Source organism: Engystomops pustulosus, chromosome 9 (assembly GCF_040894005.1).
Source record: "Engystomops pustulosus chromosome 9, aEngPut4.maternal, whole genome shotgun sequence".
Classification (NCBI taxonomy): Eukaryota; Metazoa; Chordata; class Amphibia; order Anura; family Leptodactylidae; genus Engystomops; species Engystomops pustulosus.
Genome location: NC_092419.1, coordinates 113,601,700 through 113,628,540, shown reverse-complemented (window position 1 = coordinate 113,628,540; position 26,841 = coordinate 113,601,700). Strand labels below are relative to the sequence as shown.

General features: G+C 51.2%; 1 protein-coding gene across 1 annotated transcript in view; it reads right to left on the bottom strand.

The window, feature by feature from the left end:
- AGPAT2 (1-acylglycerol-3-phosphate O-acyltransferase 2) overlaps positions 1-26,841 on the bottom strand; it is a 43,651-nt gene that overhangs the window by 3,484 nt on the left and 13,326 nt on the right. The window contains exons 2-5 of the mRNA XM_072125825.1: positions 18,135-18,268; positions 11,480-11,655; positions 11,317-11,412; positions 6,122-6,194 (exon numbers count right to left, since the gene is read on the bottom strand). Of these exons, the coding sequence (XP_071981926.1) occupies positions 6,122-6,194; positions 11,317-11,412; positions 11,480-11,655; positions 18,135-18,268 (479 nt within the window). The remainder of the gene's footprint in view (positions 1-6,121; positions 6,195-11,316; positions 11,413-11,479; positions 11,656-18,134; positions 18,269-26,841) is intronic.

Below are 26,841 nucleotides of genomic sequence, written 5' to 3'. Positions count from 1 at the left end.
GGTAATAATACTGGAGACCCCCAGAGCAGGTAATAATACTGGAGACCCCCCAAAGCAGGTAATACTACTGGAGACCCCCAGAGCAGATAATAATACTGGAGACCCCCCAGAGTAGGTAATAATACTGGAGACCCCCCAGGGCAGATAATAATACTGGAGACCCCCCAGAGCAGGTAATAATACTGGAGACCCCCCAGAGCAGGTAATAATACTGGAGACCCCCCAGAGTAGGTAATAATACTGGAGACCCCCCAGAGCAGGTAATAATACTGGAGACCCCAGAGCAGATAATAATACTGGAGACCCCCCAAAGCAGGTAATACTACTGGAGACCCCCAGAGCAGGTAATAATACTGCAGACCCCCCCCACACACACACACAGAGCAGGTAATACTACTGGAGACCCCCAGAGCAGATAATAATACTGGAGACCCCCCAGAGTAGGTAATAATACTGGAGACCCCCAGAGCAGGTAAAACTACTGGAGACCCCCAGAGCAGATAATAATACTGGAGACCCCCCAGAGTAGGTAATAATACTGGAGACACCCCCCCCCCCCAGAGCAGGTAATAATACTGGAGACCCCCCCAGAGTAGGTAATAATACCGGAGACCCCCCCAGAGCAGGTAATAATACTGGAGACCCCCCAGAGTAGGTAATAATACTGGAGACCCCCCAGAGCAGATAAGAATACTGGAGACCCCCCAGAGCAGGTAATAATACTGGAGACCCCCCAGAGCAGATAATAATACTGGAGACCCCCCAGAGCAGGTAATAATACTGGAGACCCCCCAAAGCAGATAATAATACTGGAGACCCCCCCCCCCCCCGAGCAGGTAATAATACTGGAGACCCCAGTGCAGATAATAATACTGGAGACCCCCCAGAGCAGGTAATAATACTGGAGACCCCCCAGAGCAGATAAAAATACCGGAGACCCCCAAAGCAGATAATAATACTGGAGATCCCCAGAGCAGATAATACTACTGGAGACCCCCAGAGCAGATAATAATACTGGAGACCCCCAGAGCAGGTAATAATACTGGAGACCCCCCAAAGCAGGTAATAATACTGGAGACCCCCCAGAGCAGGTAATACTACTGGAGACCCCCCAGAGCAGGTGATAATACTGGAGACCCCCCAGAGCAGGTAATAATACTGGAGACCCCCCCCAGAGCAGATAAAAATACTGGAGATCCCCAGAGCAGATAATAATACTGGAGACCCCCCAGAGCAGATAATAATACTGGAGATCCCCAGAGCAGGTAATAATACTGGAGACCCCCCAGAGCAGGTAATAATACTGGAGACCCCCCCCCCCCCCCCATGACCGAGCAGATAAAAAATACCGGAGACCCCCAAAGCAGGTAATAATACTGGAGACCCCCCAGAGCATATAATAATACTGGAGACCCCCCAGAGCAGGTAATAATACTGGAGATCCCCCCAGAGCAGATAATAATACTGGAGATCCCCAGAGCAGGTAATAATACTGGAGACCCCCCAAAGCAGATAATAATACTGGAGACCCCCCAGAGCAGGTAATAATACTGGAGACCCCCCAAAGCAGATAATAATACTGGAGACCCCCCCCCCCAGAGAGGGTAATAATACTGGAGACCCCCCAGAGCAGGTAATAATACTGGAGACCCCCCAGAGCAGGTAATAATACTGGAGACCCCCCAAAGCAGATAATAATACTGGAGACCCCCCCCCCCAGAGCAGGTAATAATACTGGAGACCCCAGAGCAGATAATAATACTGGAGACCCCCCAGAGCAGATAATAATACTGGAGACCCCCAGAGCAGATAATACTACTGGAGACCCCCAGAGCAGGAAATAATACTGGAGACCCCCCAAAGCAGGTAATACTACTGGAGACCCCCAGAGCAGATAATAATACTGGAGACCCCCCAGAGCAGATAATAATACTGGAGACCCCCCCCCCAGAGCAGGTAATAATACTGGAGACCCCAGAGCAGATAATAATACTGGAGACCCCCCAGAGCAGATAATAATACTGGAGACCCCCAGAGCAGATAATACTACTGGAGACCCCCAGAGCAGGAAATAATACTGGAGACCCCCAGAGCAGATAATAATACTGGAGACCCCCCAGAGTAGGTAATAATACTGGAGACCCCCCAGAGCAGATAATAATACTGGAGACCCCCCAGAGCAGATAATAATACTGGAGACCCCCCAGAGCAGATAATAATACTGGAGACCCCCCCCCCCCCAGAGCAGGTAATAATACTGGAGACCCCAGAGCAGATAATAATACTGGAGACCCCCCAGAGCAGATAATAATACTGGAGACCCCAGAGCAGATAATAATACTGGAGACCCCCCAAAGCAGGTAATAATACTGGAGACCCCCCCCCCCCCCACAGAGCAGGTAATAATACTGGAGACCCGCCAGAGTAGGTAATAATACTGGAGACCCCCCAAAGCAGGTAATAATACTGGAGACCTCCCCCCCCCCCCCCCACAGAGCAGGTTATAATACTGGAGACCCCCCAGAGTAGGTGATAATACTGGAGACCCCCCAAAGCAGGTAATAATACTGGAGACCCCCCAGAGTAGGTAATAATACTGGAGACCCCCCAGAGTAGGTAATAATACTGGAGACCCCCCAGAGCAGATAATAATACTGGAGACCCCCCAGAGCAGGTAATAATACTGGAGACCCCCCAGAGCAGGTAATAATACTGGAGACCCCTCAGAGCAGGTAATAATACTGGAGACCCCCCAAAGCAGGTAATAATACTGGAGACCTCCCCCCCCCCCCCACAGAGCAGGTTATAATACTGGAGACCCCCCAGAGTAGGTGATAATACTGGAGACCCCCCAAAGCAGGTAATAATACTGGAGACCCCCCAGAGTAGGTAATAATACTGGAGACCCCCCAGAGTAGGTAATAATACTGGAGACCCCCCAGAGCAGATAATAATACTGGAGACCCCCCAGAGCAGGTAATAATACTGGAGACCCCCAGAGCAGGTAATAATACTGGAGACCCCCCAGAGCATATAATAATACTGGAGACCCCCCAAAGCAGGAAATACTACTGGAGACCCCCCAGAGTAGGTAATAATACTGGAGACCCCCCAGAGTAGGTAATAATACTGGAGACCCCCCAGAGCAGATAATAATACTGGAGACCCCCAGAGCAGGTAATAATACTGGAGACCCCCCAGAGCAGATAATAATACTGGAGACCCCCCCAGAGCAGGTAATACTGGAGACCCCCCCAGAGCAGGTAATACTGGAGACCCCCCAAAGCAGGTAATACTACTGGAGACCCCCAGAGCAGATAATAATACTGGAGACCCCCCAGAGCAGGTAATAATACTGGAGACCCCCCAGAGCATATAATAATACTGGAGACCCCCCAAAGCAGGTAATACTACTGGAGACCCCCCAGAGTAGGTAATAATACTGGAGACCCCCCAAAGTAGGTAATAATACTGGAGACCCCCCAGAGTAGGTAATAATACTGGAGACCCCCCAGAGTAGGTAATAATACTGGAGACCCCCCAGAGCAGATAATAATACTGGAGACCCCCCAGAGCAGGTAATAATACTGGAGACCCCCAGAGCAGGTAATACTACTGGAGACCTCCCCCCCCCCCCCACAGAGCAGGTAATACTGGAGACCCCCCAAAGCAGGTAATACTACTGGAGACCCCCAGAGCAGATAATAATACTGGAGACCCCCCAGAGCAGGTAATAATACTGGAGACCCCCCAGAGCATATAATAATACTGGAGACCCCCCAAAGCAGGTAATACTACTGGAGACCCCCCAGAGTAGGTAATAATACTGGAGACCCCCCAAAGCAGGTAATAATACTGGAGACCCCCCAGAGCAGATAATAATACTGGAGACCCCCCAAAGCAGGTAATAATACTGGAGACCCCCCCCCACCCCCCCGAGCAGGTAATAATACTGGAGACCCCCCCCCCCCCCCCAGAGCAGGTAATAATACTGGAGACCCCCCAGAGTAGGTAATAATACTGGAGACCCCCCAGAGCAGATAATAATACTGGAGACCCCCCCGAGCAGGTAATAATACTGGAGACCCCCCCCCCCCCCCAGAGCAGATAATAATACTGGAGACCCCCCAGAGCAGGAAATAATACTGGAGACCCCCCCCCCCCCCCCCAGAGCAGATAATAATACTGGAGACCCCCCCGAGCAGGTAATAATACTGGAGACCCCCCCCCCCCCCCAGAGCAGATAATAATAGTGGAGACCCCCCAGAGCAGGAAATAATACTGGAGACCCCCCAGAGCAGGTAATAATACTGGAGACCCCCCAGAGCAGGTAATACTACTGGAGACCCCCCAGAGCAGATAATAATACTGGAGACCCCCCAGAGCAGGTAATACTACTGGAGACCCCAAAACAGGTAATAATATTGGAGACCCCCCAGAGCAGGTAATACTACTGGAGACCCCAGAGCAGATAATAATACTGGAGACTCCCCAGAGCAGGTAATAATACTGGAGACCCCAGAGCAGATAATAATACTGGAGACCCCCCAAAGCAGGTAATAATACTGGAGACCCCCCAAAGCAGGTAATAATACTGGAGACCCCAGAGCAGGTAATAATACTGGAGACCCCAGAGCAGGTAATAATACTGGAGACCCCCCAGAGCAGATAATAATACTGGAGACCCCAAAACAGGTAATAATATTGGAGACCCCCCAGAGCAGGTAATACTACTGGAGACCCCAGAGCAGATAATAATACTGGAGACTCCCCAGAGCAGGTAATAATACTGGAGACCCCAGAGCAGATAATAATACTGGAGACCCCCCAAAGCAGGTAATAATACTGGAGACCCCAGAGCAGGTAATAATACTGGAGACCCCAGAGCAGGTAATAATACTGGAGACCCCCAGAGTAGGTAATAATACTGGAGACCCCCCAGAGCAGGTAATACTACTGGAGACCCCAGAGCAGATAATAATACTGGAGACCCCCCAGAGCAGGTAATAATACTGGAGACCCCAGAGCAGATAATAATACTGGAGACCCCCCAAAGCAGGTAATAATACTGGAGACCCCCCAGAGCAGGTAATAATACTGGAGACCCCCCAGAGCAGGTAATAATACTGGAGACCCCCCAGAGCAGGTAATAATACTGGAGACCCCAGAGCGGATAATAATACTGGAGATCCCCAGAGCAGGTAATAATACTGGAGACCCCAGAGCAGGTAATACTGGAGACCCCCCAGAGCAGGTAATACTACTGGAGACCCCAGAGCAGATAATAATACTGGAGACCCCCCAGAGCAGGTAATAATACTGGAGACCCCAGAGCAGATAATAATACTGGAGACCCCCCAAAGCAGGTAATAATACTGGAGACCCCCCAGAGCAGGTAATAATACTGGAGACCCCCCAGAGCAGGTAATAATACTGGAGACCCCCCAGAGCAGGTAATAATACTGGAGACCCCAGAGCAGATAATAATACTGGAGACCCCCCAAAGCAGATAATAATACTGGAGACCCCCCAGAGCAGGTAATAATACTGGAGACCCCAGAGCAGATAATAATACTGGAGACCCCCCCAAAGCAGATAATAATACTGGAGATCCCCAGAGCAGATAATAATACTGGAGACCCCCCAGAGCAGGTAATAATACTGGAGACCCCAGAGCAGATAATAATACTGGAGACCCCAGAGCAGGTAATAATACTGGAGACCCCCCAAAGCAGGTAATAATACTGGAGACCCCCCAGAGCAGGTAATAATACTGGAGACCCCCCAGAGCAGGTAATAATACTGGAGACCCCCCAGAGCAGGTATTAATACAGGAGACCCCCCAGAGCAGGTAATAATACTGGAGACCCCCCAGAGCAGGTAATAATACTGGAGACCCCTCAGAGCAGGTAATAATACTGGAGACCCCCCAGAGCAGGTAATAATACTGGAGACCCCCCCAGAGCAGGTAATAATACTGGAGACCCCAGAGCAGGTAATAATACTGGAGACCCCAGAGCAGATAATAATACTGGAGACCCCAGAGCAGGTAATAATACTGGAGACCCCAGAGCAGATAATAATACTGGAGACCCCCCCCCCCCCTCAACATGGTACATACCGCCCGAGAATAAACTCTTCTTCCTGTCATAGAAGCTGGTGAAGGAGGAATATACCACAGGCACAATGGGGACCTGGAAGACACAAGGGAACCGAGGATAACACCCAGGAGAGGGTCTGCTACAGTGTGTCAGGACACTGGATATCTCATCCGATTCTGTGTGATACTGTCTGCTGAGCTGTGTATCTAATCCCATCATGTGTGATACTGACTGCTGAGCTGTGTATCTAATCCTATCCTGTGTGATACTGTCTGCTGAGCTGTGTATCTAATCCTATCCTGTGTGATACTGTCTGCTGAGCTGTGTATCTAATCCTATCCTGTGTGATACTGCTGAGCTGTGTATCTAATCCTCTCCTGTGTGATACAGTCTGCTGAGCTGTGTATCTAATCCTATCCTGTGTGATACTGTCTGCTGTGCCGTGTATCTAATCCTATCCTGTGTGATACTGCCTGCTGAGCTGTGTATCTAATCCTATCCTGTGTGATACTGTCTGCTGAGCTGTGTATCTAATCCCATCCTGTGTGATACGGTCTGCTGAGCTGTGTATCTAATCCTATCCTGTGTGATACTCACTGCTGAGCTGTGTATCTAATCCTATCCTGTGTGATACTGTCTGCTGAGCTGTGTATCTAATCCTATCCTGTGTGATACTGTCTGCTGAGCTGTGTATCTAATCCTATCCTGTGTGATACTGTCTGCTGAGCAGTGTATCTAATCCAATCATGTGTCATACTGCCTGCTGAGCTGTGTATCTAATCCTCTCCTGTGTGATATTGTCTGCTGAGCTGTGTATCTAATCCCATCCTGTGTGATACTGTCTGCTGAGCCGTGTATCTAATCCTATCCTGTGTGATACTGTCTGCTGAGCTGTGTATCTAATCCTATCCTGTGTGATACTGTCTGCTGAGCTGTGTATCTAATCCTATCCTGTGTGATACTGTCTGCTGAGCTGTGTATCTAATCCTATCCTGTGTGATACTGTCTGCTGAGCTGTGTATCTAATCCTATCCTGTGTGATACTGTCTGCTGAGCTGTGTATCTAATCCTATCCTGTGTGATACTGTCTGCTGAGCTGTGTATCTAATCCTATCCTGTGTGATACTGTCTGCTGAGCTGTGTATCTAATCCTATCCTGTGTGATACTGCCTGCTGTGCTGTGTATCTAATCCTTTCCTGTGTGATACTGTCTGCTGAGCTGTGTATCTAATCCTCTCCTGTGTGATACTGTCTGCTGAGCCGTGTATCTAATCCTATCCTGTGTGATACTGTCTGCTGAGCTGTGTATTTGATCCTATCCTGTGTGATACTGACTGCTGAGCTGTGTATCTAATAATATCCTGTGTTATACTGCTGAGCTGTGTATCTAATCCTATCCTGTGTGATACTGTCTGCTGAGCTGTGTATCTAATCCTATCCTGTGTGATGCTGTCTGCTGAGCTGTGTATCTAATCCTATCCTGTGTGATACTGTCTGCTGAGCTGTGTATCTAATCCTATCCTGTGTGATACTGACTGCTGAGCTGTGTATCTAATCCCATCCTGTGTGATACTGTCTGCTGAGCTGTGTATCTAATCCTCTCCTGTGTGATACTGACTGCTGAGCTGTGTATCTAATCCTCTCTTGTGTGATACTGTCTGCTGAGCTGTGTATCTAATCCTATCCTGTGTGATACTGTCTGCTGAGCTGTGTATCTAATCCTCTCCTGTGTGATACTGCCTGCTGAGCTGTGTATCTAATCCTATCCTGTGTGATACTGACTGCTGCGCTGTGTATCTAATCCTATCCTGTGTGATACTGTCTGCTGAGCTGTGTATCTAATCCTATCCTGTGTGATACTGCCTGCTGAGCTGTGTATCTAATCCTATCCTGTGTGATACTGACTGCTGCGCTGTGTATCTAATCCTATCCTGTGTGATACTGTCTGCTGAGCTGTGTATCTAATCCTATCCTGTGTGATACTGTCTGCTGAGCCGTTTGTCTAATCCTATCCTGTGTGATACTGCTGAGCTGTGTATCTAATCCCATCCTGTGTGATACTGCCTGCTGAGCTGTGTATCTAATCCTATCCTGTGTGATACTGCTGAGCTGTGTATCTAATCCTGTCCTGTGTGATACCGTCTGCTGAGCTGTGTATCTAATCCTCTCCTGTGTGATACTGCCTGCTGAGCTGTGTATCTAATCCCATCCTGTGTGATACTGCCTGCTGAGCTGTGTATCTAATCCTATCCTGTGTGATACTGCTGAGCTGTGTATCTAATCCTGTCCTGTGTGATACCGTCTGCTGAGCTGTGTATCTAATCCTCTCCTGTGTGATACTGCCTGCTGAGCTGTGTATCTAATCCCATCCTGTGTGATACTGTCTGCTGAGCTGTGTATCTAATCCCATCCTGTGTGATACTGTCTGCTGAGCCGTGTATCTAATCCCATCCTGTGTGATACTGTCTGCTGAGCTGTGTATCTAATCCTATCCTGTGTGATACTGCTGAGCTGTGTATCTAATCCTATCCTGTGTGATACCGTCTGCTGAGCTGTGTATCTAATCCTATCCTGTGTGATACTGCTGAGCTGTGTATCTAATCCTATCCTGTGTGATACCGTCTGCTGAGCCGTGTATCTAATCCTATCCTGTGTGATACTGACTGCTGAGCAGTGTATCTAATCCTATCCTGTGTGATACTGTCTGCTGAGCTGTGTATTTAATCCTCTCCTGTGTGATACTGTCTGCTGAGCTGTGTATCTAATCCTATCCTGTGTGATACTGCTGAGCTGTGTATCTAATCCTCTCCTGTGTGATACTGTCTGCTGAGCCGTGTATCTAATCCTATCCTGTGTGATACTACCTGCTGAGCTGTGTATCTAATCCCATCCTGTGTGATACTGTCTGCTGAGCTGTGTATCTAATCCTATACTGTGTGATACTGTCTGCAGAGCTGAGTATCTCATCCCGTCCTGTGTGATACTGTCTGCTGAGCTGTGTATCTAATCCTATCCTGTGTGATACTGACTGCTGAGCTGTGTATCTAATCCTATCCTGTGTGATACTGTCTGCTGAGCCGTGTATCTAATCCCATCCTGTGTGATACTGTCTGCTGAGCCGTGTATCTAATCCTATCCTGTGTGATACTGTCTGCTGAGCTGTGTACCTAATCCTATCCTGTGTGATACTGACTGCTGAGCTGTGTATCTAATCCTAACCTGTGTGATACAGTCTGCTGAGCTGTGTATCTAATCTTACCCTGTGTGATACTGTCTGCTGAGCTGTGTATCTAATCCTGTCCTGTGTGATACTGTCTGCTGAGCTGTGTATCTAATCCTATCCTGTGTGATACAGTCTGCTGAGCTGTGTATCTAATCCCATCATGTGTTATACTGACTGCTGAGCTGTGTATCTAATCCTATCCTGTGTGATACTGTCTGCTGAGCTGTGTATCTAATCCTGTCCTGTGTGATACTGTCTGCTGAGCTGTGTATCTAATCCTATACTGTGTGATACTGTCTGCTGAGCCATGTATCTAATCCCATCATGTGTGATACTGACTGCTGAGCTGTGTATCTAATCCTATCCTGTGTGATACTATCTGCTGTGCTGTGTATCTAATCCCATCATGTGTTATACTGACTGCTGAGCTGTGTATCTAATCCTATCCTGTGTGATACTGTCTGCTGAGCTGTGTATCTAATCCTATCCTGTGTGATACTGTCTGCTGAGCTGTGTATCTAATCCTCTCCTGTGTGATACTGCCTGCTGAGCTGTGTATCTAATCCCATCCTGTGCGATACTGACTGCTGAGCTGTGTATCTAATCCTATCCTGTGTGATACTGACTGCTGAGCTGTGTATCTAATCCTATCCTGTGTGATACTGACTGCTGAGCTGTGTATCTAATCCCATCCTGTGTGATACTGTATGCTGAGCTGTGTATCTAATCCTATCCTGTGTGATACTGTCTGCTGAGCTGTGTATCTAATCCTATCCTGTGTGATACTGACTGCTGTGCTGTGTATCTAATCCCATCCTGTGTGATACTGCCTGCTGAGCTGTGTATCCAATCCTATCCTGTGTGATACTGACTGCTGAGCTGTGTATCTAATCCTATCCTGTGTGATACTGTCTGCTGAGCTGTGTATCTAATCCTATCCTGTGTGATACTGACTGCTGAGCTGTGTATCTAATCCTATCCTGTGTGATACTGTCTACTGAGCTGTGTATCTAATCCTCTCCTGTGTGATACTGACTGCTGAGCCGTGTATCTCATCCTCTCTTGTGTGATACTGACTGCTGAGCGGTGTATCTAATCCTATCCTGTGTGATACTGTCTGCTGAGCTGTGTATCTAATCCCATCCTGTGTGATACAGTCTGCTGAGCTGTGTATCTAATCCTCTCCTGTGTGATACTGTCTGCTGAGCTGTGTATCTAATCCTATCCTGTGTGATACTGCTGAGCCGTGTATCTAATCCTATCCTGTGTGATACTGCCTGCTGAGCTGTGTATCTCATCCTCTCCTGTGTGATACAGCCTGCTGAGCTGTGTATCTCATCCTCTCCTGTGTGATACAGCCTGCTGAGCTGTGTATCTAATCCTATCCTGTGTGATACTGTATGCTGAGCTGTGTATCTCATCCTATCCTGTGTGATACTGTCTGCTGAGCTGTGTATCTAATCCCATCCTGTGTGCTACTGCCTGCTGAGCTGTGTATCTCATCCTCTCCTGTGTGATACTGCCTGCTGAGCTGTGTATCTCATCCTCTCCTGTGTGATACTGTCTGCTGAGCTGTGTATCTCATCCTCTCCTGTGTGATACTGTCTGCTGAGCTGTGTATCTCATCCTCTCTTGTGTGATACAGCCTGCTGAGCTGTGTATCTCATCCTCTCCTGTGTGATACAGCCTGCTGAGCTGTGTATCTCATCCTCTCCTGTGTGATACTGACTACTGAGCCGTGTATCTCATCCTCTCCTGTGTGATACAGCCTGCTGAGCAGTGTATCTCATCCTCTCTTGTGTGATACAGCCTGCTGAGCTGTGTATCTCATCCTCTCCTGTGTGATACAGCCTGCTGAGCTGTGTATCTCATCCTCTCCTGTGTGATACTGACTACTGAGCCGTGTATCTCATCCTCTCCTGTGTGATACAGCCTGCTGAGCTGTGTATCTCATCCTCTCCTGTGTGATACAGCCTGCTGACCCCGCGTTACCTTGGCCTGGAGGGCGAGGTGGAAGGCTCCTTTCTTGAAGGGCAGGAGGTCTCCGCTGTTGTTGCGGGTGCCTTCTGGATACACCCAGACCTTTAACTATGGGGAGAGACGTGTGAGTATGAGGACACCTGCACCCTCAGCCATTAACCCTCGCACAGCTTACATTATCGTGTATCATGGCCTGCGCCACCCCCGCCATCACAGACTTGGCGTCGCGCGTTCGTTTCCTGTTGATGTAAATGACTCCTCCCAGGTAAGTGATGAGGCCCACAGAACCGGCAAATAACAGCTCCCGCTTGGCGATCTGCACGCAGCGGTCTGGCAGGATCTCCATCAACCCTGGAGGAAAGAAAAAGCACAAAAATCAGCAACAAGAAGCCAAGCCGTGACCATCCCTCACACTGCTGTGCTCTGTGCTCTCTGCAGCCAGTGCTATGTATTGTCCCTGGAGAGATGTGTAATCATCCCTCACACTGCTGTGCTCTGTGCTCTCTGCAACCAATGTTATGTACTGTCCCTGGAGAGATGTGTAATCAGACCTCACACTGCTGTGCTCTGTGCTCTCTGCAGCCAGTGTTATGTATTGTCCCTGGAGAGATGTGTAATCAGACCTCTCACTGCTGTGCTCTGTGCTCTCTGCAGCCAGTGTTATGTACTGTCCCTGGAGAGATGTGTAATCAGACCTCACACTGCTGTGCTCTGTGCTCTCTGCAGCCAGTGTTATGTATTGTCCCTGGAGAGATGTGTAATCAGACCTCACACTGCTGTGCTCTGTGCTCTCTGCAGCCAGTGTTATGTACTGTCCCTGGAGAGATGTGTAATCAGACCTCACACTGCTGTGCTCTGTGCTCTCTGCAGCCAGTGTTATGTAGTGTCCCTGGAGAGATGTGTAATCATACCTCACACTGCTGTGCTCTGTGCTTTCTGCAGCCAGTGTTATGTATTGTCCCTGGAGAGATGTGTAATCAGACCTCACACTGCTGTGCTCTGTGCTCTCTGCAGCCAGTGTTATGTATTGTACCTGGAGAGATGTGTAATCAGACCTCACACTGCTGTGCTCTGTACTCTCTGCAGCCAGTGTTATGTATTGTCCCTGGAGAGATGTGTAATCAGACCTCACACTGCTGTGCTCTGTGCTCTCTGCAGCCAGTGTTATGTATTGTCCCTGGAGAGATGTGTAATCAGACCTCACACTGCTGTGCTCTGTGCTCTCTGCAGCCAGTGTTATGTACTGTCCCTGGGGGGATGTGTAATCACACCTCACACTGCTGTGCTCTGTGCTCTCTGCAGCCAGTGTTATGTATTGTCCCTGGAGAGATGTGTAATCAGACCTCACACTGCTGTGCTCTGTGCTCTCTGCAGCCAGTGTTATGTATTGTCCCTGGAGAGATGTGTAATCAGACCTCACACTGCTGTGCTCTGTGCTCTCTGCAGCCAGTGTTATGTAGTGTCCCTGGAGAGATGTGTAATCAGACCTCACACTGCTGTGCTCTGTGCTCTCTGCAGCCAGTGTTATGTAGTGTCCCTGGAGAGATGTGTAATCAGACCTCACACTGCTGTGCTCTGTGCTCTCTGCAGCCAGTGTTATGTATTGTCCCTGGAGAGATGTGTAATCAGACCTCACACTGCTGTGCTCTGTGCTCTCTGCAGCCAGTGTTATGTACGGTCCCTGGAGAGATGTGTAATCAGACCTCACACTGCTGTGCTCTGTGCTCTCTGCAGCCAGTGTTATATACTGTCCCTGGAGAGATGTGTAATCTCAGACTGCTGTGCTCTGTGCTCTCTGCAGCCAGTGTTATGTATTGTCCCTGGAGAGATGTGTAATCAGACCTCACACTGCTGTGCTCTGTGCTCTCTGCAGCCGGTGTTATGTATTGTCCCTGGAGAGATGTGTAATCAGACCTCACACTGCTGTGCTCTGTGCTCTCTGCAGCCAGTGTTATGTATTGTCCCTGGAGAGATGTGTAATCAGACCTCACACTGCTGTGCTCTGTGCTCTCTGCAGCCAGTGTTATGTACTGTCCCTGGGGGGATGTGTAATCACACCTCACACTGCTGTGCTCTGTGCTCTCTGCAGCCAGTGTTATGTATTGTCCCTGGAGAGATGTGTAATCAGACCTCACACTGCTGTGCTCTGTGCTCTCTGCAGCCAGTGTTATGTATTGTCCCTGGAGAGATGTGTATTCAGACCTCACACTGCTGTGCTCTGTGTTCTCTGCAGCCAGTGTTATGTATTGTCCCTGGAGAGATGTGTAATCAGACCTCACACTGCTGTGCTCTGTGCTCTCTGCAGCCAGTGTTATGTACTGTCCCTGGAGAGATGTGTAATCAGACCTCACACTGCTGTGCTCTGTGCTCTCTGCAGCCAGTGTTATGTATTGTCCCTGGAGAGATGTGTAATCAGACCTCACACTGCTGTGCTCTGTGCTCTCTGCTGCCAGTGTTATGTATTGTCCCTGGAGAGATGTGTAATCAGACCTCACACTGCTGTGCTCTGTGCTCTCTGCAGCCAGTGTTATGTATTGTCCCTGGAGAGATGTGTATTCAGACCTCACACTGCTGTGCTCTGTGTTCTCTGCAGCCAGTGTTATGTATTGTCCCTGGAGAGATGTGTAATCAGACCTCACACTGCTGTGCTCTGTGCTCTCTGCAGCCAGTGTTATGTACTGTCCCTGGAGAGATGTGTAATCAGACCTCACACTGCTGTGCTCTGTGCTCTCTGCAGCCAGTGTTATGTATTGTCCCTGGAGAGATGTGTAATCAGACCTCACACTGCTGTGCTCTGTGCTCTCTGCTGCCAGTGTTATGTATTGTCCCTGGAGAGATGTGTAATCAGACCTCACACTGCTGTGCTCTGTGCTCTCTGCAGCCAGTGTTATGTGTTGTCCCTGGAGAGATGTGTAATCAGACCTCACACTGCTGTGCTCTGCGCTCTCTGCAGCCAGTGTTATGTATTGTCCCTGGAGAGATGTGTAATCAGACCTCACACTGCTGTGCTCTGTGCTCTCTGCAGCCAGTGTTATGTATTGTCCCTGGAGAGATGTGTAATCAGACCTCACACTGCTGTGCTCTGTGTTCTCTGCAGCCAGTGTTATGTATTGTCCCTGGAGAGATGTGTAATCAGACCTCACACTGCTGTGCTCTGTGCTCCCTGCAGCCAGTGTTATGTATTGTCCCTGGAGAGATGTGTAATCAGACCTCACACTGCTGTGCTCTGTGCTCCCTGCAGCCAGTGTTATGTATTGTCCCTGGAGAGATGTGTAATCGGACATCACACTGCTGTGCTCTGTGCTCCCTGCAGCCAGTGTTATGTACTGTCCCTGGAGAGATGTGTAATGATACCTCACACTGCTGTGCTCTGTGCTCTCTGCAGCCAGTGTTATGTATTGTCCCTGGAGAGATGTGTAATCAGACCTCACACTGCTGTGCTCTGTGCTCTCTGCAGCCAGTGTTATGTACTGTCCCTGGAGAGATGTGTAATCAGACCTCACACTGCTGTGCTCTGTGCTCCCTGCAGCCAGTGTTATGTATTGTCCCTGGAGAGATGTGTAATCAGACCTCACACTGCTGTGCTCTGTGCTCCCTGCAGCCAGTGTTATGTATTGTCCCTGGAGAGATGTGTAATCGGACATCACACTGCTGTGCTCTGTGCTCCCTGCAGCCAGTGTTATGTACTGTCCCTGGAGAGATGTGTAATGATACCTCACACTGCTGTGCTCTGTGCTCTCTGCAGCCACTGTTATGTATTGTCCCTGGAGAGATGTGTAATCAGACCTCACACTGCTGTGCTCTGTGCTCTCTGCAGCCAGTGTTATGTATTGTCCCTGGAGAGATGTGTAATCAGACCTCACACTGCTGTGCTCTGTGCTCTCTGCAGCCAGTGTTATGTATTGTCCCTGGAGAGATGTGTAATCAGACCTCACACTGCTGTGCTCTGTGCTCTCTGCAGCCAGTGTTATGTATTGTCCCTGGAGAGATGTGTAATCAGACCTCACACTGCTGTGCTCTGTGCTCTCTGCAGCCAGTGTTATGTACTGTCCCTGGAGAGATGTGTAATCAGACCTCACACTGCTGTGCTCTGTGCTCTGTGCAGCCAGTGTTATGTATTGTCCCTGGAGAGATGTGTAATCATACCTCACACTGCTGTGCTCTGTGCTCTCTGCAGCCAGTGTTATGTATTGTCCCTGGAGAGATGTGTAATCATACCTCACACTGCTGTGCTCTGTGCTCTCTGCAGCCAGTGTTATGTACTGTCCCTGGAGAGATGTGTAATCAGACCTCACACTGCTGTGCTCTGTGCTCTCTGCAGCCAGTGTTATGTATTGTCCCTGGAGAGATGTGTAATCAGACCTCACACTGCTGTGCTCTGTGCTCCCTGCAGCCAGTGTTATGTATTGTCCCTGGAGAGATGTGTAATCGGACATCACACTGCTGTGCTCTGTGCTCCCTGCAGCCAGTGTTATGTATTGTCCCTGGAGAGATGTGTAATCAGACCTCACACTGCTGTGCTCTGTGCTCTCTGCAGCCAGTGTTATGTATTATCCCTGGAGAGATGTGTAATCAGACCTCACACTGCTGTGCTCTGTGCTCTCTGCAGCCAGTGTTATGTACGGTCCCTGGAGAGATGTGTAATCAGACCTCACACTGCTGTGCTCTGTGCTCTCTGCAGCCAGTGTTATGTATTGTCCCTGGAGAGATGTGTAATCATACATCACACTGCTGTGCTCTGTGCTCTCTGCAGTCAGTGTTATGTACTGTCCCTGGAGAGATGTGTAATGATACCTCACACTGCTGTGCTCTGTGCTCTCTGCAGCCACTGTTATGTATTGTCCCTGGAGAGATGTGTAATCAGACCTCACACTGCTGTGCTCTGTGCTCTCTGCAGCCAGTGTTATGTATTGTCCCTGGAGAGATGTGTAATCAGACCTCACACTGCTGTGCTCTGTGCTCTCTGCAGCCAGTGTTATGTATTGTCCCTGGAGAGATGTGTAATCAGACCTCACACTGCTGTGCTCTGTGCTCTCTGCAGCCAGTGTTATGTATTGTCCCTGGAGAGATGTGTAATCAGACCTCACACTGCTGTGCTCTGTGCTCTCTGCAGCCAGTGTTATGTACTGTCCCTGGAGAGATGTGTAATCAGACCTCACACTGCTGTGCTCTGTGCTCTGTGCAGCCAGTGTTATGTATTGTCCCTGGAGAGATGTGTAATCATACCTCACACTGCTGGGCTCTGTGCTCTCTGCAGCCAGTGTTATGTATTGTCCCTGGTGAGATGTGTAATCAGACCTCACACTGCTGTGCTCTGTGCTCTCTGCAGCCAGTGTTATGTATTGTCCCTGGAGAGATGTGTAATCATACCTCACACTGCTGTGCTCTGTGTTCTCTGCAGCCAGTGTTATGTACTGTCCCTGGAGAGATGTGTAATCAGACCTCACACTGCTGTGCTCTGTGCTCTCTGCAGCCAGTGTTATGTATTGTCCCTGGAGAGATGTGTAATCAGACCTCACACTGCTGTGCTCTGTGCTGTCTGCAGCCAGTGTTATGTACTGTCCCTGGAGAGATGTGTAATCAGACCTCACACTGCTGTGCTCTGTGCTCTCTGCAGCCAGTGTTATGTATTGTCCCTGGAGAGATGTGTAATCAGACCTCACACTGTTGTGCTCTGTGCTCTCTGCAGCCAGTATTATGTATTGTCCCTGGAGAGATGTGTAATCAGACCTCACACTGCTGTGCTCTGTGCTCTCTGTTATGTTGTGGTCATGGTGTATTTTGGTTAGTTTTGCCCCCCGGGGTCAGGTTTTAGTTTCTGTTATGATCCCAGTGAGGGACGAATTCTGTTCTTATTATGTATATTGTGTCAGTGCTGTGCCCATATATACAGGATAGGAGTAGTAGTACTGTGCTGTGCCCATATATACAGGATAGGAGTAGTAGTACTGTGCTGTGCCCATATATACAGGATAGGAGTAGTAGTACTGTGCTGTGCCCATATATACAGGATAGGAGTAGTAGTACTGTGCTGTGCCCATATATACAGGATAGGAGTAGTAGTACAATGCTGCACCCAGATATACAGGATAGGAGTAGTAGTACTGTGCTGTGTCTATATATACAGGATAGGAGTAGTAGTACTGTGCTGTGCCCATATACAGGATAGGAGTAGTAGTACTGTGCTGCACCCAGATATACAGGATAGGAGTAGTAGTACTGTGCTGTGCCCATATATACAGGATAGGAGTAGTAGTACTGTGCTGTGCTCATATATACAGGATAGGAGTAGTAGTACTGTGCTGTGCCCATATATACAGGATAGGAGTAGTAGTACTGTACTGTGCCCATATATACAGGATAGTAGTAGTAGTACTGTGCTGTCACCATATATACAGGATAGGAGTAGTAGTACTGTGCTGTGCCCATATATACAGGATAGGAGTAGTAGTACTGTGCTGTGCCCATATACACAGGATAGGAGTAGTAGTACTGTGCTGTGCCCATATATACAGGATAAGAGTGATGGGGGTCCGAGGCAATAGACGGGGGGCAGGAGCCACCGGGGGTGGGGGGGCTGGAGGGGCAATAGAGGGTGGGGGGCAGGAGCCACGGGGAAGGCAGAGGCAATAGAGGATGGGGGAGGTAATGGGGGGTGTTGGAGAGAGGCAGGAGCGATGGGGGGGGGGTTCGAAAACCAGGACAGAGCAAAATCCACATGCATGGAGAGAAGTTGCATAAAGGGACAGAGACATTATATGTGCTGATGTGATCCACTGAAAGTGGCGCTCCTCAGTGGTGGGAGGCAGGACTGCAGGTTACACACTCACCCATCATGTCCAGGATGCTCTGGTGATTGGAGATGATGACGCAGGGTCCATCAATCTGGAAGTTCTCCAAACCCTTCACCTCAAATCTCAGGCCAAAGACGTACTTCATGGTCCTGACAAACGCCCGGATGATCCTGCGAGGAAGAAGAGGAGAGATCTGAGAGAGAATCACATAACCCATAGAGAGTGTAGTGGGCATGCTCTGTGACCTGTGCAGGCAGGGGGTGACGTCCTGTATAGACTGATGGCAGAATGTAGTGGGCATGCTCTGTGACCTGTGCAGGCAGGGGGTGACGTGCTGTATAGACTGATGGCAGAATGTAGTGGGCATGCTCTGTGACCTGTGCAGGCAGGGGGTGACGTGCTGTATAGACTGATGGCAGAATGTAGTGGGCATGCTCTGTGACCTGTGCAGGCAGGGGGTGACGTCCTGTATAGACTGATGGCAGAATGTAGTTGGCATGCTCTGTGACCTGTGCAGGCAGGGGGTGACGTCCTGTATAGACTGATGGCAGAATGTAGTGGGCATGCTCTGTGACCTGTGCAGGCAGGGGGTGACGTGCTGTATAGACTGATGGCAGAATGTAGTGGCATGCTCTGTGACCTGTGCAGGCAGGGGGTGACGTGCTGTATAGACTGATGGCAGAATGTAGTGGGCATGCTCTGTGACCTGTGCAGGCAGGGGGTGACGTGCTGTATAGACTGATGGCAGAATGTAGTGGGCATGCTCTGTGACCTGAGCAGGCAGGGGGTGACGTCCTGTATAGACTGATGGCAGAATGTAGTGGGCATGCTCTGTGACCTGTGCAGGGAGGGGGTGACGTCCTGTATAGACTGATGGCAGAATGTAGTGGGCATGCTCTGTGACCTGTGCAGGCAGGGGGTGACGTGCTGTATAGACTGATGGCAGAATGTAGTGGGCATGCTCTGTGACCTGTGCAGGCAGGGGGTGACGTCCTGTATAGACTGATGGCAGAATGTAGTGGCATACTCTGTGACCTGTGCAGGCAGGGGGTGACGTGCTGTATAGACTGATGGCAGAATGTAGTGGGCATGCTCTGTGACCTGTGCAGGCAGGGGGTGACGTCCTGTATAGACTGATGGCAGAATGTAGTGGGCATGCTCTGTGACCTGTGCAGGCAGGGGGTGACGTGCTGTATAGACTGATGGCAGAATGTAGTGGGCATGCTCTGTGACCTGTGCAGGCAGGGGGTGACGTGCTGTATAGACTGATGGCAGAATGTAGTGGGCATGCTCTGTGACCTGTGCAGGCAGGGGGTGACGTCCTGTATAGACTGATGGCAGAATGTAGTGGGCATGCTCTGTGACCTGTGCAGGCAGGGGTGACGTGCTGTATAGACTGATGGCAGAATGTAGTGGGCATGCTCTGTGACCTGTGCAGGCAGGGGGTGACGTGCTGTATAGACTGATGGCAGAATGTAGTGGGCATGCTCTGTGACCTGTGCAGGCAGGGGGTGACGTCCTGTATAGACTGATGGCAGAATGTAGTGGGCATGCTCTGTGACCTGTGCAGGCAGGGGGTGACGTGCTGTATAGACTGATGGCAGAATGTAGTGGGCATGCTCTGTGACCTGTGCAGGCAGGGGGTGACGTGCTGTATAGACTGATGGCAGAATGTAGTGGGCATGCTCTGTGACCTGTGCAGGCAGGGGGTGACGTCCTGTATAGACTGATGGCAGAATGTAGTGGGCATGCTCTGTGACCTGTGCAGGCAGGGGTGACGTGCTGTATAGACTGATGGCAGAATGTAGTGGGCATGCTCTGTGACCTGTGCAGGCAGGGGGTGACGTGCTGTATAGACTGATGGCAGAATGTAGTGGGCATGCTCTGTGACCTGTGCAGGGAGTGGGTGACGTCCTGTATAGACTAATGGCAGAATGTAGTGGGCATGCTCTGTGACCTGAGCAGGCAGGGGGTGACGTCCTGTATAGACTGATGGCAGAATGTAGTGGGCATGCTCTGTGACCTGTGCAGGCAGGGGGTGACGTGCTGTATAGACTGATGGCAGAATGTAGTGGCATGCTCTGTGACCTGTGCAGGCAGGGGGTGACGTCCTGTATAGACTGATGGCAGAATGTAGTGGCATGCTCTGTGACCTGTGCAGGCAGGGGGTGACGTGCTGTATAGACTGATGGCAGAATGTAGTGGGCATGCTCTGTGACCTGTGCAGGCAGGGGGTGACGTCCTGTATAGACTGATGGCAGAATGTAGTGGGCATGCTCTGTGACCTGTGCAGGCAGGGGGTGACGTGCTGTATAGACTGATGGCAGAATGTAGTGGGCATGCTCTGTGACCTGAGCAGGCAGGGGGTGACGTCCTGTATAGACTGATGGCAGAATGTAGTGGCATGCTCTGTGACCTGTGCAGGCAGGGGGTGACGTCCTGTATAGACTGATGGCAGAATGTAGTGGGCATGCTCTGTGACCTGTGCAGGCAGGGGGTGACGTCCTGTATAGACTGATGGCAGAATGTAGTGGGCATGCTCTGTGACCTGAGCAGGCAGGGGGTGACGTCCTGTATAGACTGATGGCAGAATGTAGTGGCATGCTCTGTGACCTGTGCAGGCAGGGGGTGACGTCCTGTATAGACTGATGGCAGAATGTAGTGGGCATGCTCTGTGACCTGTGCAGGCAGGGGGTGACGTTCTGTATAGACTGATGGCAGAATGTAGTGGGCATGCTCTGTGACCTGTGCAGGCAGGGGGTGACGTCCTGTATAGACTGATGGCAGAATGTAGTGGGCATGCTCTGTGACCTGTGCAGGCAGGGGGTGACGTCCTGTATAGACTGATGGCAGAATGTAGTGGGCATGCTCTGTGACCTGTGCAGGCAGGGGGTGACGTCCTGTATAGACTGATGGCAGAATGTAGTGGGCATGCTCTGTGACCTGTGCAGGCAGGGGGTGACGTGCTGTATAGACTGATGGCAGAATGTAGTTGGCATGCTCTGTGACCTGTGCAGGCAGGGGGTGACGTCCTGTATAGACTGATGGCAGAATGTAGTGGGCATGCTCTGTGACCTGTGCAGGCAGGGGGTGACGTCCTGTATAGACTGATGGCAGAATGTAGTGGGCATGCTCTGTGACCTGTGCAGGCAGGGGGTGACGTCCTGTATAGACTGATGGCAGAATGTAGTGGGCATGCTCTGTGACCTGTGCAGGCAGGGGGTGACGTCCTGTATAGACTGATGGCAGAATGTAGTGGGCATGCTCTGTGACCTGTGCAGGCAGGGGGTGACGTCCTGTATAGACTGATGGCAGAATGTAGTGGGCATGCTCTGTGACCTGTGCAGGCAGGGGGTGACGTCCTGTATAGACTGATGGCAGAATGTAGTTGGCATGCTCTGTGACCTGTGCAGGGAGGGGGTGACGTCCTGTATAGACTGATAGCAGAATGTAGTGGGCATGCTCTGTGACCTGTGCAGGCAGGGGGTGACGTGCTGTATAGACTGATGGCAGAATGTAGTGGGCATGCTCTGTGACCTGTGCAGGCAGGGGGTGACGTGCTGTATAGACTGATGGCAGAATGTAGTGGGCATGCTATGTGACCTGTGCAGGCAGGGGGTGACGTCCTGTATAGACTGATGGCAGAATGTAGTGGGCATGCTCTGTGACCTGTGCAGGGAGTGGGTGACGTCCTGTATAGACTGATGGCAGAATGTAGTGGGCATGCTCTGTGACCTGAGCAGGCAGGGGGTGACGTCCTGTACAGACTGATGGCAGAATGTAGTGGCATGCTCTGTGACCTGTGCAGGCAGGGGGTGACGTCCTGTATAGACTGATGGCAGAATGTAGTGGGCATGCTCTGTGACCTGTGCAGGCAGGGGGTGACGTCCTGTATAGACTGATGGCAGAATGTAGTGGGCATGCTCTGTGACCTGTGCAGGCAGGGGGTGACGTCCTGTATAGACTGATGGCAGAATGTAGTGGGCATGCTCTGTGTCCTGTGCAGGCAGGGGGTGACGTCCTGTATAGACTGATGGCAGAATGTAGTGGGCATGCTCTGTGACCTGTGCAGGCAGGGGGTGACGTCCTGTATAGACTGATGGCAGAATGTAGTGGGCATGCTCTGTGACCTGTGCAGGCAGGGGGTGACGTCCTGTATAGACTGATGGCAGAATGTAGTGGGCATGCTCTGTGACCTGTGCAGGCAGGGGGTGACGTCCTGTATAGACTGATGGCAGAATGTAGTGGGCATGCTCTGTGACCTGTGCAGGGAGGGGGTGGCGTCCTGTATAGACTGATAGCAGAATGTAGTGGGCATGCTCTGTGACCTGTGCAGGCAGGGGGTGACGTGCTGTATAGACTGATGGCAGAATGGAGTGGGCATGCTCTGTGACCTGTGCAGGGAGGGGGTGACGTCCTGTATAGACTGATGGCAGAATGTAGTGGGCATGCTCTGTGACCTGTGCCGGCAGGGGGTGACGTCCTGTATAGACTGATGGCAGAATGTAGTGGGCATGCTCTGTGACCTGTGCAGGGAGGGGGTGACGTCCTGTATAGACTGATGGCAGAATGTAGTGGGCATGCTCTGTGACCTGAGCAGGCAGGGGGTGACGTGCTGTATAGACTGATGGCAGAATGTAGTGGGCATGCTCTGTGACCTGTGCAGGCAGGGGGTGACGTCCTGTATAGACTGATGGCAGAATGTAGTGGGCATGCTCTGTGACCTGTGCAGGGAGGGGGTGACGTCCTGTATAGACTGATGGCAGAATGTAGTGGGCATGCTCTGTGACCTGTGCAGGCAGGGGGTGACGTCCTGTATAGACTGATGGCAGGATGTAGTGGGCAAGCTCTGTGACCTGTGCAGGCAGGGGGTGACGTGCTGTATAGACTGATGGCAGAATGTAGTGGGCATGCTCTGTGACCTGAGCAGGCCGGGGGTGACGTCCTGTATAGACTGATGGCAGAATGTAGTGGGCATGCTCTGTGACCTGTGCAGGCAGGGGGTGACGTCCTGTATAGACTGATGGCAGAATGTAGTGGGCATGCTCTGTGACCTGTGCAGGCAGGGGGTGACGTGCTGTATAGACTGATGGAAGAATGTAGTGGGCATGCTCTGTGACCTGTGCAGGCAGGGGGTGACGTCCTGTATAGACTGATGGCAGAATGTAGTGGGCATGCTCTGTGACCTGTGCAGGCAGGGGGTGACGTCCTGTATAGACTGATAGCAGAATGTAGTGGGCATGCTCTGTGACCTGTGCAGGCAGGGGGTGACGTGCTGTATAGACTGATGGAAGAATGTAGTGGGCATGCTCTGTGACCTGTGCTGGCAGGGGGTGACGTCCTGTATAGACTGATGGCAGAATGTAGTGGGCATGCTCTGTGACCTGTGCAGGCAGGGGGTGACGTCCTGTATAGACTGATGGCAGAATGTAGTGGGCATGCTCTGTGACCTGTGCAGGCAGGGGGTGACGTGCTGTATAGACTGATGGCAGAATGTAGTGGGCATGCTCTGTGACCTGAGCAGGCAGGGGGTGACGTCCTGTATAGACTGATGGCAGAATGTAGTGGGCATGCTCTGTGACCTGTGCAGGCAGGGGGTGACGTGCTGTATAGACTGATGGCAGAATGTAGTGGGCATGCTCTGTGACCTGTGCAGGCAGGGGGTGACGTCCTGTATAGACTGATGGCAGAATGTAGTGGGCATGCTCTGTGACCTGAGCAGGCAGGGGGTGACGTCCTGTATACACTGATGGCAGAATGTAGTGGGCATGCTCTGTGACCTGTGCAGGCAGGGGGTGACGTGCTGTATAGACTGATGGCAGAATGTAGTGGGCATGCTCTGTGACCTGTGCTGGCAGGGGGTGACGTCCTATATAGACTGATGGCAGAATGTAGTGGGCATGCTCTGTGACCTGTGCAGGCAGGGGGTGACGTCCTGTATAGACTGATGGCAGAATGGAGTGGGCATGCTCTGTGACCTGTGCAGGGAGGGGGTGACGTCCAGTATAGACTGATGGCAGAATGTAGTGGGCATGCTCTGTGACCTGTGCAGGCAGGGGGTGACGTCCTGTATAGACTGATGGCAGAATGTAGTGGGCATGCTCTGTGACCTGTGCAGGCAGGGGGTGACGTCATGTATAGACTGATGGCAGAATGTAGTGGGCATGCTCTGTGACCTGTGCAGGCAGGGGGTGACGTCCTGTATAGACTGATGGCAGAATGTAGTGGGCATGCTCTGTGACCAGTGCCGGCAGGGGGTGACGTGCTGTATAGACTGATGGCAGAATGTAGTGGGCATGCTCTGTGACCTGTGCAGGCAGGGGGTGACGTCCTGTATAGAGTGATGGCAGAATGTAGTGGGCATGCTCTGTGACCTGTGCAGGCAGGGGGTGACGTCCTGTATAGACTGATGGCAGAATGTAGTGGGCATGCTCTGTGACCTGAGCAGGCAGGGGGTGACGTGCTGTATAGACTGATGGCAGAATGTAGTGGGCATGCTCTGTGACCTGTGCAGGCAGGGGGTGACGTCCTGTATAGACTGATGGCAGAATGTAGTGGGCATGCTCTGTGACCTGTGCAGGCAGGGGGTGACGTCCTGTATAGACTGATGGCAGAATGTAGTGGGCATGCTCTGTGACCTGTGCAGGCAGGGGGTGACGTCCTGTATAGACTGATGGCAGAATGTAGTGGGCATGCTCTGTGACCTGTGCAGGCAGGGGGTGACGTGCTGTATAGACTGATGGCAGAATGTAGTGGGCATGCTCTGTGACCTGTGCAGGCAGGGGGTGACGTCCTGTATAGACTGATGGCAGAATGTAGTGGGCATGCTCTGTGACCTGTGCAGGCAGGGGGTGACGTCCTGTATAGACTGATGGCAGAATGTAGTGGGCATGCTCTGTGACCTGTGCAGGCAGGGGGTGACGTCCTGTATAGACTGATGGCAGAATGTAGTGGGCATGCTCTGTGACCAGTGCCGGCAGGGGGTGACGTGCTGTATAGACTGATGGCAGAATGTAGTGGGCATGCTCTGTGACCTGTGCAGGCAGGGGGTGACGTCCTGTATAGAGTGATGGCAGAATGTAGTGGGCATGCTCTGTGACCTGTGCAGGCAGGGGGTGACGTCCTGTATAGACTGATGGCAGAATGTAGTGGGCATGCTCTGTGACCTGAGCAGGCAGGGGGTGACGTGCTGTATAGACTGATGGCAGAATGTAGTGGGCATGCTCTGTGACCTGTGCAGGCAGGGGGTGACGTCCTGTATAGACTGATGGCAGAATGTAGTGGGCATGCTCTGTGACCTGTGCAGGCAGGGGGTGACGTCCTGTATAGACTGATGGCAGAATGTAGTGGGCATGCTCTGTGACCTGTGCAGGCAGGGGGTGACGTCCTGTATAGACTGATGGCAGAATGTAGTGGGCATGCTCTGTGACCTGTGCAGGCAGGGGGTGACGTCCTGTATAGACTGATGGCAGAATGTAGTGGGCATGCTCTGTGACCTGTGCAGGCAGGGGGTGACGTCCTGTATAGACTGATGGCAGAATGTAGTGGGCATGCTCTGTGACCTGTGCAGGCAGGGGGTGACGTGCTGTATAGACTGATGGCAGAATGTAGTGGGCATGCTCTGTGACCTGTGCAGGCAGGGGGTGACGTCCTGTATAGACTGATGGCAGAATGTAGTGGGCATGCTCTGTGACCTGTGCAGGCAGGGGGTGACGTCCTGTATAGACTGATGGCAGAATGTAGTGGGCATGCTCTGTGACCTGTGCAGGCAGGGGGTGACGTCCTGTATAGACTGATGGCAGAATGTAGTGGGCATGCTCTGTGACCTGTGCAGGCAGGGGGTGACGTCCTGTATAGACTGATGGCAGAATGTAGTGGGCATGCTCTGTGACCTGTGCAGGCAGGGGATGACGTCCTGTATAGACTGATGGCAGAATGTAGTGGGCATGCTCTGTGACCTGTGCAGGCAGGGGGTGACGTCCTGTATAGACTGATGGCAGAATGTAGTGGGCATGCTCTGTGACCTGTGCAGGCAGGGGATGACGTCCTGTATAGACTGATGGCAGAATGTAGTGGGCATGCTCTGTGACCTGTGCAGGGAGTGGGTGACGTCCTGTATAGACTGATGGCAGAATGTAGTGGGCATGCTCTGTGACCTGTGCAGGCAGGGGGTGACGTCCTGTATAGACTGATGGCAGAATGGAGTGGGCATGCTCTGTGACCATCTACTGTAAGTGGGATAAATCTTATATTATGTATATATCACCTGTCAGCAAAATCCAGTTTGTGCTTAGAAGTAAAAGTGATTTCAACAGAACAGGAAGTGTCAGACAATTGTGAGCCTCAGTGAGAGGAAAATCTACACAGTTACATTATAACAATATAGTATAGTTATCATCTCCTGGTGCTGCACTAGTGATGCCCCTCCACCCCCCGCCCTGGGCCCCTCCACCGCCCGTCTTGGGCCCCTCCACCCCCTGCCCTGGGCAGACACTCGACACAAGGAGGTTTCCCAATCACTTCAGTAAATGACTTAAATATTTTCTCTCCTTGAGCTGTGAAGTGATTTCTGGAGATGCTTTGGGCGAGAGGCGGCCCTCACTATATCGGGGCGAGAGGCGCCGATCACCATATCGGGGCGAGAGGCAGGGCCCACCATATCGGGGCGAGAGGCAGGGCCCACCATATTGGGGCGAGAGGCAGGGCCCACCATATCGGGGCGAGAGGCAGGGCCCACCATATC